A 15,188-nucleotide genomic window follows, 5' to 3' on the forward strand; every position below is an offset into this window, starting at 1 on the left:
TCGCTTACAAATTGGACATGGGGAGAGTGACTGCTCTTGGGTGTGAGAATATGTAGGAGGCTGGGGAAGGCAGATTTTCTTCTTATAATAAACTGTACCAAAAAAGACTATAAAATGTTCTATTCTCTCCTCAGTACCTATCGGATGTCTTGCAAAAGCATACCTTGCCAGTGGTCTGCACATGCTCCTCAGCTGATATTCAGGCAGCTTTCAGCACTATTGTCTCCAGGATACAGAGATAGTAAGTTCTCACCTTGCTTGTGGTGTTTGTTGAGTCTCAGCTCTAAAAGCCTCTCAGCTCCTGTGACCCAGTGCCCAGGGAGTTTTCCATCCAAAAGCTGAGAAATACTTCTCCTTTCCAATACTTCTCTCCAATCTATGCTCCTGTGGCTTTTCGGCACTCGCCAGCCCTGCAAAGTTGTTGCTGTTCTCCCATGTCTCCTTTCATCGACACCAGTGATTTTAAAAGATTGTGCTTAGGAGGATGCCTCATAGGTCAGATCTAACAACCAGTAAAGCATACAAAGCTAATAGGTAGGTTTTTAAATAGCTCTTGCTCCCTCTCCCTCAAGTAATTCCCAGATTAATTCCTCAATTCCTCAAGGCATTCCCTAGATATCTACAAGGGCTGTGGGTACCTAAGTATGTTCTCTGACACAGCAGTTAATTGCAATAGGTACATCCTAACCTAGATAGTTGAGTCCAGCCCTTTAGATTATTAAAATGTGTGAAAGAAGGAGCAAGGAGACCAATTAAGAAAGTACTAAACAATGTTGCATTTTGTTCATAGTGTTTTAAGCTGCTGATAATCACTGTGATACTGTCTTCTGTATTGAGTGAGCTCTCTTCTGCTGTGGTTGTTATTAACCAATTTTTTTTTCACTTGTTCTGAAATAGCTGGTTGGAAGCACGATTATGAATATATTTCCTCTTTTTCTGTCTAGCTGTAACTGCAACTCACAGCCTCCAAACCCAATTAAAATTGCAGTGGCCGGAGCCCAGAATTACCTCAGTGCTGTATTGAGGCTCTTTGTAGAGCAGCTGTCTCACAAAACCCCAGACTGGCTCGGCTACATGAGATTTTTGATCATCCCTCTAGGTAAATAAGGAACAATTTTTCTTCGTAGAAAGATGAATGGGTTAAATATGATGTGTTCCCTCAGGAGAAGCCCTCCTGGAAGCTTTGGCTAGGTACATGGCTGTTAAATGAGGCGAGCACCATGCTGTCGTAGTATTGTGTAATGCTTGTGTTGCTGCTCTTGTGTGAGTGAATTTCATCTTTGCGTTCGTGATGCCAAAGCCTGCTTGTAAACCTTTCATTTCAAGCAAGGGGTAGGCTGCTTCCTCCCCATACAGGGGGACTCTTATATCTCTTTTTATCATGGTACAATGAATGCATAGAATAATGTTCTGGAAGGCCTTTCCCCGTCTGAAATTTTAAATTCATTGGGCACCATATTTCCCGAAGCGATAACTGTTCTGACCTCCCTAAGCCTGACACAGAAAATGTTTATGGAGAAGGGAGGGTTGAAAAAATTTTAAAGGCTCCGAAACTGCTGAGAGTTTAAATTAATCAAATTACATGTATCTTTTGACCTTTCCTTTACGTGCAATTCTCTTTGGGTTTTTCCACTCAGTTTTCCAGCACCTTATCTCTGCCCTTCCAGCAGCTCAACAAGCCTGCCTGGCTGGAAAGTAACCCAGATTGGATCGCCTGTGTTGAGGGAAGTAGAGCGGACTGATAATAACATTAGAGGTCTTGTTGCAGTCAGAAACGTGAGGACTGTTGTAGCGGTGAGGCCTGGGAAGCCAGGCAGTCACTGGTGCTTGTGAGCAGGGGCATCTGGGCAATGTTGGTGTTGTAAGGGTGTGATGCCAGAAGCTGGTCTAGTCCGAGGCTTGGCTCGTGTGAAGAGGGCGCTTAGGTGATGTAGGCAACAGAGGACTCGAAAAGCACTTTCTCTCTGGATTTTCCAGTCTTCTAGGTTTGGGACAAACTGATGGCACTTGCTGCAGGAGTCAACTGCTGCCTGGCACCATGAACAGTGGGGCTAGGCTGTTGATTTAGTAGTGGGATTTGCGGAAGTCAAATGAAAAAGGCAGAGGAAGAGAGCTGGACCCTTCTGTAAGGAAGGCATTTAGGTTCCGAAGTGGTTGGCAGGAAGAGGAGAGACAGCTCTTTAGGGGGTAAAACAAAAAAAAAAATATATTTCTGCAAGGTTAAATGTGCTTTGAATGAGAGTCTGTGTGACTGAGGACTGTGGTCCTCACATGCTGACTGTCTCCTGGCCTCAGAAGAGTTTTCTGTCCTGCAGTCTTGAATGACCTGAAAATATTCTCTTTTTGAAAGTGAAACACAAGATTTAGCTGGTTTGGTTTGGGGTTGGTTTTTAAATGTTAAAACTTTCTTTGGTAATTAAAAGAAGAACAAAACACTTTGATAGTGGAACTGCTTCAGAACTATGAATGCTTTTAAAATGTACTTTAAATATAGAAACTTCTCTAATAGGGCCTTTCCCATAGAAGTCTGCAGTATTTCCTGACTGGATCAAATGCTTATTTCTGGCCAGCTTCCTTGGCAGTTCATTAAAGTGATTGAGGAGCAACCTCTTTTTTCTGACAACTGAAAAAGCACCAAAGGCAGAATGGTGGCCGTGCCATAAATGTCTTAAAGGAAAAGACTTTCTACTGTTAGCAGCACCTTTAAAGTAGGAATGGTGGAGTTTTTTCTAAGATGATTTTACCTTCTTAGTCCACAGCTACATGCTGCAATGACAGAAGAGACAACCTACGGTGGTTCGTTAACAGTGAGAAATGCTTACAGTCTATAAGCATCTGTACTGGGAGAGTCAGTCCTGCTTCATGCTTCTGATTCTATGGCCGAAAGACTCCTTTGCTGCCCAAACCAGCAGAAAATGTTTATGGAGAAGGGGCAACTGAAAAGGGGCAAATAAAATAGGAGAAAAAGTTGGGAGTTATTTTGGCTGTTTGGGGTTTTTTTTGCATTTTATTTAGCTCCCATGAATAGAACTTCTTGGGAGATCTTGTGTTTAGTTCTTGTTTCCAGCTGCATCTGCCATGTGTGATGTGTTTTCCCCAGTATGTGGAAAAGCTTCTCCAGTGCATGGTGCAGAGTGGTTCCATGTGCACTGTTTGAAACTCCACTGCAAAAGAAACAATGGGTGTGAAAGTAGCCATGATCAGGAGGGTCCAGGAAAGAACTTGGGCCTCAGTCTCTAATGACACCAACGGGAGCTCAGAGAGACCTTCTGCTTGAACCTTTCCTGGCAGTCTGGAAATCAGTACTGCTTTGGAGGACTAAGAAAATAAAGTGGGGTTTTTCCACCACAAGCTTTACTGGAGGATGGTGACTATAGTTAAGCAACTCATGTCTTCTTGAAAGGAGTTGTCAGGTTACTGATTACCAGCTGATGACTCAGACTGTTGCAGTCTCTGGAAGTGTAGCTTGATGTGAGAATTTGGTATGCTGGAAGGATAAAAATAAGCTGATTAGGAGGAACTCTGAGGCCACTTCATGACTGATTGTAAATGTACAGGACTCATGCTGAGCATGACTGAAATGTGGTGACTGGGAAGTGCAGTCCTGGCATAGCTTTTCTCCTGTGTTGAAAGACTGGAGACATAGTTGCGAGAGCGTATTGTCTGGTTTGGGGACACATGGCCTAAAATTATGAAGATGGCAAATTTTTACCATCACCCTGTCTCTTAAATGCCTTCCCTCTCCTGTTCAATACACACGTGAAGTCAGATCTCCATCCACAGCTGCGAGCTGGAGGCTGAACACACAAACTTCTGCAATGAGGTCTTTCCATGCTCACAGAGGAGCCATAAAGCTTCGCTAGAGCAAGCAGGGACTTGGTGCATATACCAGCATTCACTGGGGACTGTAATACTTCGCCTCTGCTTTCTGTCTTTAATTACAGCATCTTTATTGAACTTGTAGCCCTTTTCTGCTGATTAAACAGGCCTCCCTGGGTTGTTTTTTTCTGACTGGGGACAATTGCCTCTTCTCAATATTGCGAAACAGCTGTGGTGTGCGAATGGTGTTTGGAGGAAGGGGTCCGACTCCTCCTGGCAGCGGTGACCTGGCTGCGGTACGTGCCGTGTGGCCTGTGGGCAGGAAGGGCTGCTGGGAAAGCCACTTGCAAAACTGAGAGGCTGGAGATGGAGAGCCGTAGGGCCTCTGTGTCCTCCAAATCATTTATTTCCTCAGCAGTTTCCCAGTCCTGTTTTCTTTGACCTTTTAAAATTTAATTTGGCAGGGGGGACGGGGGAGGTGTCACTGAAAGATATCAGTGATGTTGAAGCAGTCTCTCTGATGAGAAGTCTATTTGCATGCTCTTGTGTAGATAAGCTGGACTAAATTACTCTGTTATAATGGAAGAAATTTATTTCTGGGGTGTCTAGTGTAGTTTTGATTTGGGAATTTAATTCCTTACCGATAAAAAACACACTTGTGCTCAGTGCTGGGAAGAACAACTGTCATGTTTTCCTTTCTTTCTTAGGCTCTCATCCAGTGGCCAAGTATCTGGGGTCTGTAGATTATAGATACAACAACTTCTTCCAAGATCTAGCCTGGAGAGATCTGTTCAACAAACTTGAAGCACAGACCACTGGTAAGACCATGTGTCTGTGTCTGGCCTGTGTGGGATAAAAGGCTTGAATGAGTAATTTTAGCAAAGGTCAAGTAAATACAAGAGGAAGCAGACAAATGTTTTTATTCCTCTTTTCTCCTCACTCCACTACATTCGCTTTTCAGATGCTGACCTTTGTATGTCCTCCACGTCGTGGTTTGCAAACAGTTGTTGGCTCCTAGAGGCACTAGCTGCCTCTGAGTCACCCTGGCTTTACCTAGTGCTCAGCTTTGTTCTTTGGTGTGGAGGTCTTGCTACCAAGCTTAGTACATTGCTTTCTTTGGCCGTTCAGAAGCTGCCCAGCTTAAAAGATTTGGAAAACTGGAAACTCTGGGAAGATTAACTTCTATTAATTGTGTGTGAGAATGACCTTGACATTTCTGAAGTCTACTGGCAGGATCTTTTTCATTAAAAAAGAATTTTGTTCTTCACCAGTGTTGTAACGTGGGAGCTGCCCTAGGTCAGATCAACAAGTTCCTGTTCTGATCTGAGTCTGTTCTAGGCCAAGATAAAGCCTTACTGTTTGTTAAAGTACTAATTTGCTTAAAATATTAATGCTTACAGTTTTTTTCCATCCGTTCCTTCAAGAACAGAAAGAAATAGGAGAAAGGAGAATTTGCATCTAGCGTTTAGAGCTGCATGAAAGCTTGAGACTTGACTGAGGAGTGATGCTCTCATGGCAGCATATCCCATACATAAATTTCACTAGAAGGAAGAAGCTTTAGAGTTTTTGGAGTACCATGAGGGTGGGGAGGTTGCAGTGTGGTGGTTCTCTTGGAATTGCAGAGTGCTTGAGGCTCCCAGGATGCTCCTGGAAGTCCTCTAGGTGTAGGAGGAGGAGAGACCAACCTCTTCACAGGTGATTATTCAGAGCATTTTCGAGCAGATGGGAACTGGGCTAGACAAGGCCCTGGGCAGCCTGTTCTGAAGGTGAAGTTAGCCCTACTTGGAGCAGGAGGCTGGACTAGAGATCTACTAGTGTGCCACTCAGCCTATGCTTTTCCTTGATCCTAAGCTTGTGGAAGAACAGATGTCTGGAACTGGTTTCTTTTAATTCCTTGTTGCACTTGGAAATGCAGGCAAATGTCAATACAGACTTGATTTTTGTGTCTGGGCTAGGAATACTTCATTAGCTGTAGAAATCCAGCTCAAGAGCCATATCTGTTTAGTTGGCTGTATGCTGCAGCCCTTATTTGTTTGCCTGCATGCTACGAGGAAAATGCAGCCTCATTTTTTTGCAATCCAGACCTTTTAGATTCTCCATTTTCATTGTGCAGTGAGAACTGCACAGAAACTTCATCTAGCAAAGAATCGTAGCTCTTCACAGTTCACTGTTCAAATACAAAGAGTTTGGGTTGAAACGCCCGTTAAGGTATGGAAGTGCCTGGTGAAGGTCACTTGCGTTCCCTTGGTCTCATAGTTGAGGCTCTTTGCTTAAAACCAAAGAAATATGGAAGGCTTTTAGGAAATGTCTTCCTGTGAACTTGAATCAAACACAGTCTCTCAGATCTGAGCATACTTGCTGCTACATGTGATCTTTGTGTTCTTCTTACCCTTGCGTGGCTCTCAGTCAGTTAACTCAGCAGTGTCGCGAGTTCATTAGGAAATGAGGTAACTCGAATGCTGGTGTGAGCAGAGCAGCTCGCCAAAGCCCTGGGAGAGATGACTGGGCACTTTCTTCAGCAGATGCCTACACTCAAGGTGCAAAAAAGTCTAAAGCTGACTCTGGACAGGTACACATTTTCTGTAAAAGCATTTTAACAAATATGAAATAACCATAATACTTCAGTCAATAATGCTGTGTACAGAGGGCTGTGTATCGAGTGTGCCTTCCTAAAGTTTTTACCTTGGTGCTTTTGTAGGATGTTTGCTTTTCGTCAGAGAACTTCACAGTGCTCTGGGGCAGGCTGCAAAGCTTCTTTTGGAAGATGCAGTTCAAATGCAGCTGGCTGGGTACCGTCAGCTGCTTGGCTGAGCAAATGGAGGACATCACTGGTGATGGTCTGAGAAGTCACTTGAATTATTTTCTCTCTTTGTTCTGCTGCAGTTACAGAAACGCCTGATGTTGTCTCCCGGATAACGCAGTATATAGCAGGAGCAAACTGTGCACACCAGTTGCCCATTGCTGAAGCGATGCTGACATACAAGCAGAAAAGGTATGTCACTCTCATAATACTGACTTTCCAGAGCAAGCATCAGGTTGAAAGCAAAGTGCTTTTCTCATCTCATGTGCCAGCAGTCTTAAAATCACTCCAAATTACAAATGCCTTGGGAGCCTTTTGGTAGCCTGCACCCAGTGATGTGTCTCAGTTACCTAACAGTGAATCTACAACAGTGTGGTTACTTCAAGTGCAGTGATTTCTTTGAAGATCTGAGAGATTTGGGGAAGTGGGGACTAGGCATGATAGGGGATGGGCAAATTATATCTGCTTAGGTTCTGGAGATCTCTTTACCACAGAGACCTCGGATGTAAGACTGGACTGTAGCATTCCCCCCTAAAGTATCTTCCATGAGACTTGACCTTTTTCCATCATTGTTAAGGGAACTGAAACCCTGTCTTTTTGGACTGTAAATAGCAGAGCTTCTCACAGGAGAAACAAAAATCCTTGTTTGATTGGCAGTTGCAGGCTACCAGCCCAGCCAGTTGCAGGGCTGACATTCACCAGGTTTTATTTCAACTTCTCTTAAGGGATAAGTAGCCTGTAGGAGGGAGAATTGAGTTCTGAAAACAAGATTCAGAAGTATATGGAGCCTCATGTGGTTGTGGTCCAGGAAGAAGAGGGTAGAGATGCATTGTTTCTGAGGCACAGAGGAGAATAATAGACTCCAACTCACATCCCAATAATTTCTGAGAGCAGGACAAACACTCAGCTCATGTGGTTTTTCTCAGTTAGGGACTAGCCATCTCCTATGAGGCATGGGAGATGGGTGATGTTAATTGTTAATTACTACCTTTTTCATCTTGTATCTGATCTTTCATTTTCAGTCCATTAACATCCCTCATTGGTGCCTTCTTTGTGTAAGGCCTGGGAGAGATAAAAGGTGTGGGTAGAGTCACTTTTTCCCTCTTTTTGGAAATGCTTATTGTATATTGCTTTTTCTTTCCTGTGTCTGCTCTACATTACTTGGCAGAAATGATTCAGTAAAATTTAGCCCATTCTTCATGCTCTCCTAAGGAAAATATTTCCAGACTGACTAGTCCATTAAAAAGAGTGCACTTTTTTCATGTATTTGTGAACTTCCGTAATGTTAACCTGATAAAAATGAAGTTTGGAGAGCCACAGGGTACTCAAAGCTCTTAGCGTGTATCTTTTATTCTGGGTTTTTTTGTGTGTGAAGTCTTACTTTCATTACCAATACAGAGTTCAGACACTCCTAATGCAATGTGAACCCCTTCTGATGGCTGCCACCTTCTTTTTCTACATCCTTCAGTTGCTGGGTTCTGCACTGGTCTCCACTGTTTTTCCATTCTGTTACAGGTTCTTTTTTTTTTGTCATTAACACACATTTAATAATTTTGAGTTTCTAGTGTGCCCAGAAAGGTCAATTCTGTGTTTTGTTGAAAACATCTGAAATGTACTTCAGCAACACACACACTTAGTCCTCCCAGCAGTACGCATGACTGCTTTGCCAAGCTGGTCTGATCCATTTGGATTTTTAGACCCTTTGGACTTGTTGTGGCAAGCCTGAAGCTGTTGATAGGTTTAAATCAGGCTCAGATCCTGCAGAAGGTTACTTGGAAGATTGCTGAGACTTTTAGTCAGACTCATGGCATAGCCTGCAGTCTGTTAGTATCTCTGTTGTGTCCGCTTTAAAATAACTTCTACTTTTAGCTCAGTACCCCATGAGCAAACTGGAGAGTGAGTTAGAGGAATAAGCTCTCCCATGGATTGATGGGCAGTTACCTCCCCGTGTGGCTTTCTTTAGAAATGCAGCTCTGTGTCACTGGCAGCGAATTAGGGAGGGTATTGTGAAAAACAACACAGAAATTGTGTCCACTAGCACTATCTAAATGAATGCATCACTTTGTTGTAAGTGTAATAATATGTTTATCTTTTTCTTTGGTTGCTTTCTGAAAAGGAAAAAGAGCTTTCATTTTGATTTTACCATAAGGTATCAGTTCCCTTTAGGTTCCCTCTCCCATCTCCTATCTCTTTTCCTTCATGAACTGGTCTTTTGTGCCTTGTTTAACAGTTCCTGCAGGTCTGGGAATGCACAGTTTGTGCTTTAGATTAAATCCTGCTCGCTGCTTTGAAACTATGGCATCTGCTGGCAGAATGCATTGTTGGAAATGACTGCTCTGCCTTTGGACCACGTATACGGGTTTCCAGGATGTAGACTGTATGGAAATGTAGGGGTTGTTGAGAGCGTAGCTTTGAGCAGTAAAATACAGAGAAGGTAGGGGTTTTCTTCCCATCTTCCTAGCCATCAGGGGATATAGTGTAGCTCCAAAAGCATCAGGACTGAGCAAAGGCTTTTCAGTTGCCATCTATTGGAACTGGAGTGCTGTAGGTGGCACTCAGTGACTCAGGGTAATAAAAAAATTGAGGACTAGTCTCTTACTGGCAGACTATCCCACATATGAGATTTCTCTGAGCTTAAGAAAGAGGAGGCAGGTGTATGCTAGCAGTGGAGTTACTGTCTCTGAGCTGCCTCCCAGACCCCTTTGCTCTGCAGAGTCCCCTGCTTCGAATCGTATAATTATTGGACATTGTTTATTTTGTCCTCCATCACAAAGTTGCTGCAAGTCCCTCTCCCTCAAGACCAGAGGTGAATGGCTTCTCCAAGGCCAGCTTTCAAGGCAGTGGTCCATGCAGAAACAGCAGCGCTACCTACAAAGTCATTGCAAGACAAATCTCCCAGTATCCTAGCATTTGCTCTGTTAAACAAGCCCTAGTGGTCCAAGGAAAGCCAAGCCAGTCGTTAGGACGTAGCTGTATGTGATGAGCTGCTTTATAACTTCATTGCCAGCTATCCCTGTTTTTACTTACCTCCGCTCTCCTTCCTGTCCCCTTGTTCTGTTTGTCATGGCAAAAGGTTGGCGCATGTACTGCCTGTGATGGACTGCAATGGTGCAAAAGCTTTGTCCCGTTCTTTTGGAGCATCTGCTGACCTTACCTGAAATCAAGGGGACTGGCAATGAGGAAGGGATTCAGGAAGGAAATGTATTGCCATTTTGGCTCCTCTGTGTTACCCTGGGTGACTGTGAGCGCTGGGAGAATTACTGGTTACTGAATTGTCAAGAAACACTGCAGTGTAGGCAACATCTGGGGAGCTGAGGCCATGATGGCAGAGGTGGGCCTCTCACTAAGAGGAGTGTATCATCGGCGTTGATAACCCTCTACATTGTTTTCTTGAATGAAACCCTGCAGTATTTGAGATCTGCGACTTGACAGATGCTCATTCTCAGTGTAGCTGGATTGCTGATCAGTTCTGTGAACCTGGGCTGGTGTCAGCCCCTGTAATTCAGTGTCCAGCACAGCTCATGCCACGTGGCTTCTGGATAGCCCTTGCACAAATCTGGGGAGCAGCTTGGCTGTTGGATATAAAAGCATTGCTCGCTCGTCAGGGCTCGGGCTCGGTCATTTTCTACCTAGTTATGCATTTACCAAAAGCTCTTCACTCTCGTGTGTTGTAGAGCGCTTCCCCAACTCTTGCTCCCTGGAGCACGAGTGCCTTGAATTGGAGGGTTCCTGGGCAATAGAAAGCAGGGGTAACACTGTTTTCTGCCTGCTGCATGTCTCTGAGGCTCTGCTAAAACACTCAGCAGCGGTTGCTGAACATGAACCCAGCTGATGAAGATGGACCCAGTTCCTCCTGTGGCTCACCAGTGCCTATGTCATCTGGCTGGTGGAAACGTAACAGGAGTTTATTTGTGCCCCAGGGCAGCAGAGTCAAGACTCAAGAAATGCTGGATGCCCTACTGACTGTGTCCAGCCCGCTATAGGAACATGGAAGGTGCTGGATGGGAGTTTCATGGGGAAGCAGAGACGTGACTCGTCTGATGTGTAGTGAGGACCTAGAGTTGCTTTGTCCCTTTGTTTGGTTTGACCACTGGAGACTCGATGGAACAGGGACAGTGTTAGGCAGCAGACAGCTACAGTTGCCCAGTGGGAAGGACGGATACTTCACACCAAAGATGAACCATGGAGAGTTGTTGGTAGTGCCTGGCCTGAAATGGCTTAGAGGCCTGCTAGTCCCTAGGTGATGAAAGGCCCCTCTTTCCTGTTGCCCCGCTGCAGGACTTGCATGGAATAAAGATCATACCTGAGAGCCTCCTGCTAGGAAATCACAGGTGTTTGGCTTCATTTGAGTCTGGTTTGGATTGCTTAAATTTTAAACGAAATCTTACTAAAAGGCTAATAACTGGCATAACTGCTCGAAGTGATTATCCAGTCCCTCTTACTGTAATATCTGAGTGCTTTGCAGCTTAGTTTGTACTTTGTCCCAGAAATGAGAGAGATTATTCTTTCCCTTTCTCAAGTGGGTGACTCCTAGTGATGTGGCTTCGTCTCCTTTCTAAGTGTCCTAAAACACAGAAATCTGGCTATATGACTTTGTTCAATCTGAATTAATTTCTTGGGGTGGGTAGGGAGGGAGCCTGCAAATCAATTTCTGGACAGTTTACCTCTGAAAAATTGATCGCAGGTGGATGGATTTTGCCCAGGCAAAAATAGTAATTAGACAACTCTCCATTCCAGATAAAAATTTTCTTTCTAGCCTCTCTGCATAGGTCTGTTCTTTATTTTCCACCAAAATTTGTTTGTGCGTTTCTTCCCAAGAATTACAGAGGTGAAGTATCAATAACACTGTTAAAAATCACAAACCAGGGTCAGATCTGGCTTTAAATTATAGCTGAGATACCAGGGCTGTCAGAAGCCCTATGGATAAAACCAGGACCTTGACATTGCTGTGGGGGTAAAGCCTCTGCAGCCGGGGAGTCTGTGCAGCCTGGGTAATAAGGGGAGCTGCCTTTCCAGGGACAGGAGGTATTTTAGTTGCAGGGCTGTGGTAAGGGGAATAGAAGAGACTCTTACCAAGGTGAAAGAATTCTGGATTAATATTTTGGGATCCCCAAGGACAAGAATCAGGGAAGAGCATGAAAGAGGAAGTGGAGAACAAGCACAGTCATCTCATCTTTCCTTTGATCCACATGAAGCGTGGCTGTTTTGATAAGCTGCATTTACAGAGGCACACGTGCAAGATCAGAGTTCCCGAGACGACATGTGACAAGACTTCGACTTGCTGACCTGAAGTCCAGCTGGATTGCTTCAGGAACAGTCTATGCATCATTGCGAGCTGTGATAAATGGTGACTGAAGCTAATGATTTATTTCAGAATTGCCCCTGAGCTCTCTTCAGTGGGAGTCTGAGCTCCCAGGATGAACAAGAATGAGTTTTCTGCTGTAATTGGGCATGGTTTGTTTTTGGGGAGCTTGGAGCAAAGCTGTACAGTAGCTGAGAGATGACTAGGCGACTATTGTGCTTCCCTCACTTGATCAGTGGGACTCGATTCTGCCTGCTTCTCAGCCCACAGAGCTGAAGAAATGACAACAAAGCGGAACTTCTATTCTTTGCTTTTCCCAGCAGCTCTGTGGGTTTTTCATTTCCCTTTGCAAAACCGGAGCTGGAAATTTTCATATGATATTTTTTTGCTAGGGGATCTGCAGCCGTCTTTGGAAAGATGTGAATTTCTGGCTTCCAACATAGAATCAGGGACTCGGTGATTTTGTCATGTGCTTTGGGGGAAGAATGAAGGTGCAGTGCCTGGGGTTGTGAGGAAGGAAGGAGCAAAGCCCCTGGCTTTGCCTTAGAGATGAGTAAGCAGAGCTGAGCCAAAGCGAGAGGCTATTTGCAAAAGCATGCTCTGCTTTGGACCAAGAGGGAGCTCTGGCTTGAGTCATGTTCGCTCCAGTTCTATGCCATTCTTTCCACAGGGCTTAGAGGAAACTATCCAGCCCGTGCTAATCACACAGGGGTTGGCAACTTCATGCATTTGGTGCATTTCTGAACTGTGCTGGAAACAGCACAGAAGAACCTGCTTTCCTGAAGTATTTGTGCTACACCCAGCAATATTCTGGATGAAGGCAATGCTGGATGATTTTCCTCTGAACATTGCCGTGCTCTGAGCACTGAGGGATGCACAAAAAGAGAAACATGAGAAATATTGGTGTATGTTTGATTCCTACCTGTTTCCTGTGCTTGACCACTGAGAAATGTGTGTCTTGCCCGTGCGGTCACTTCCGCTACTGAACTGTAATTCCTCTGAACACGTGGATGTGCTACTGCAGTCCTCTCCTCACCCTGTGGGTCCATCTTCATCTCTGTTGCCCTTGAAGGGGAGCGGTGGCTCTGCAGGCCCTCTCAGCCTGCCTTCCTCCTCACTCAGGTCTTCCCTCTCTTGTCTTTGTTGAGTCTCTCCCGAACTCCTGCTAGGTTTGACTGTGGCCTTCATTGCTGGCCCTTCTCCACCCTCTGGCTTCTGAATCCCGGGCAGGGCCAGAGCGGGAGGGGCTGATGCCTTCCTGCTTTCACAATGTGTGTAGTGTTGTCTTCAGCTGTTTCCGGGACACGGTATGCGTTTCGTTCCATTTGGTTTAGCCGTTTGCCGTTTTCCAGTTGGTGTCCTGACCTAGCCGGTGTGCTTTGGTGCCCAGTCTCTCCAGCGTGCCTGTCTAAGGGACCGCAAGCTTCCAGGGGCAGGAAATGTGTCTCTGCGTGCATGAGTGTGTGTGTGTGTGTGTACTTGCTAGTGCTGTACAAATAACCACGTGTCACGGCTTGTAACCCCGTGGCAGGCTAACTGCTTTAGCGATGCTGGGATGTGCAAGGTATGGCACATGACTCCAAAGGTGGGACGCGCGAAGGCCATGCGTGCAGAGCGCTTCAGGTACTAGTAAGTAACGCACAGTTCTCCGTGTTGTTGTGGCGCAGATCCATTTCCTTGCAGTAGGAGGTCGTGTGTCTGTAATGACTGCCGTGCCATTAAAGCATGTTTCTCTGTCGAGCGTGAGGGAGGGAGGAAGAGACCTTTCCCCTGAGAGATGTGCCGTAAGCTGCGTGCTCTTCCCCACCCATGCAGATTCTTAGCGTGCTGGCAGGGGGCCTTGAGAGGAGACATTGGACTGGCGCTTGCATACTGTCCGTCCCTGCTGCATGCTTGAATGCAACATATAAAGAGAGTATTGTGTCCGGTGTGGAAGCAAGCTGTTAACAACTCTTTTCTCTTTGCCTTTAGCCCTGACGAAGAATCTTCGCAGAAGTTCATTCCCTTTGTCGGGGTGAGTGTTACCTTAGTTATGCTGTCTCAGGCCAGCTAGAATATGTCCACAAGTGTTAACCCAAACTTACCTGGTTTCTGGGGTAGTGCAGGAGGAGTGGGTGCCCTAAGGTTGGATGCAAACCTCTGAGATCCCTCAACAGACTATAGGGTGTATTTTACTTTTCACGCAGCTGACTCTGGGCAGCTCTGTGCTGCATGCCTGCCAGCACCGAAGCAGGCACCACAGCCTTGCTATTGCCTTGTTCGTTCAATTCTGAAAGGAAAGTTTGACGCTGAAGTGCTCTGATCCGTGGCTTGTCTTTGCTGCAGACCAAAGCACCTACTTGGTGGAGAATTGCTGCTGGGTCACATGTAGAGAAAGGTGGTGTGATCCTGGAAACCTGATCTTAGGGCTGCTATGCCCAGCATTGCCCTGTGTGATTGATTTGGCCAAATTTGCTATTCCAGTGTCAGTCCTCTGTGTGCTTGCCATGAACAGTCTCTAGTCCTCTTAATATTCCATCCACTCCTGGGAAGTGGAGAGTACATCCCACCAGGGAGATCATTTATACCACTGTTAAGTTTGAGCCTGGGGCTGTAGCTATTTAATGCATTTTATTATATGAATATGTATTTGGGATAGAAGTCCTTGGCTTTTCCTCCTGTCCTTATCTTTAAATGTTCCCAGCTCAAGTGGACAAGGGCAGAGTATCTAGGCAGGGGTGTTTTTGTGCTTCTGTCAGTGTTTTTTGTGCACTGTGTACTTGCCTTTCCTAGCTTCCCTCCCCTTATTAAATCGTGCTCTTCAGTGCATTAAGTTTTAGGTGTAAAGTCACTGACCTGCGACCAAAAGGATATCCCTTGTCTGTTCTTCCGCTACTGGATGTCCTTTTCACAGTTTTTGCAGGTCTCTTGTATCTTCTTTCTTGCATGCTGACTGTTTTGCTCTACCTTCTCTGTGTTAAGCCGACTTGTGTGCGTTCCCGTTTGTTTCCCTGTCAGTGCATCAGAGCTAATCTGAAATCCCAAGGTGTTTAAAGAGCTTAGTCTCTCTTGCCCTCAGGCTGACCCTGCTTTCACTCTGGTGTCTCTTCAGAGTGAGAGTCTCTCTCTGCGGTGTCCCTGAGATGACAATCTGCTTTTGTTTGTTGAAGGAAAAATGTCTTCTGCAAAAGCTGAGACACATCTTCCCAGTTTATTCCCTGCTGATGAGCTTTGCTGTGATCTTGTCCCTCACATGAACTGTGATGGCTGTTGAAGAACTGTTGTTAT

At 45.3% G+C, this 15,188-nt stretch overlaps 1 protein-coding gene across 9 annotated transcripts in view; it reads left to right on the plus strand.

Moving 5' to 3' along the window:
* The window catches only part of PACS2 (phosphofurin acidic cluster sorting protein 2), an 81,133-nt gene that overhangs the window by 50,304 nt on the left and 15,641 nt on the right, over positions 1-15,188 (plus strand). For all 9 annotated transcript variants that reach the window (XM_086753044.1, XM_086753043.1, XM_086753045.1 and 6 more), the window contains 5 exons: positions 135-241; positions 945-1,099; positions 4,527-4,637; positions 6,703-6,811; positions 13,893-13,935. In XM_086753044.1, the coding sequence (XP_086609170.1) occupies positions 135-241; positions 945-1,099; positions 4,527-4,637; positions 6,703-6,811; positions 13,893-13,935 (525 nt within the window). The remainder of the gene's footprint in view (positions 1-134; positions 242-944; positions 1,100-4,526; positions 4,638-6,702; positions 6,812-13,892; positions 13,936-15,188) is intronic.

This window comes from Chlamydotis macqueenii, chromosome 8 (assembly GCF_036417535.1).
Source record: "Chlamydotis macqueenii isolate bChlMac1 chromosome 8, bChlMac1.mat, whole genome shotgun sequence".
Taxonomy (NCBI): Eukaryota; Metazoa; Chordata; class Aves; order Otidiformes; family Otididae; genus Chlamydotis; species Chlamydotis macqueenii.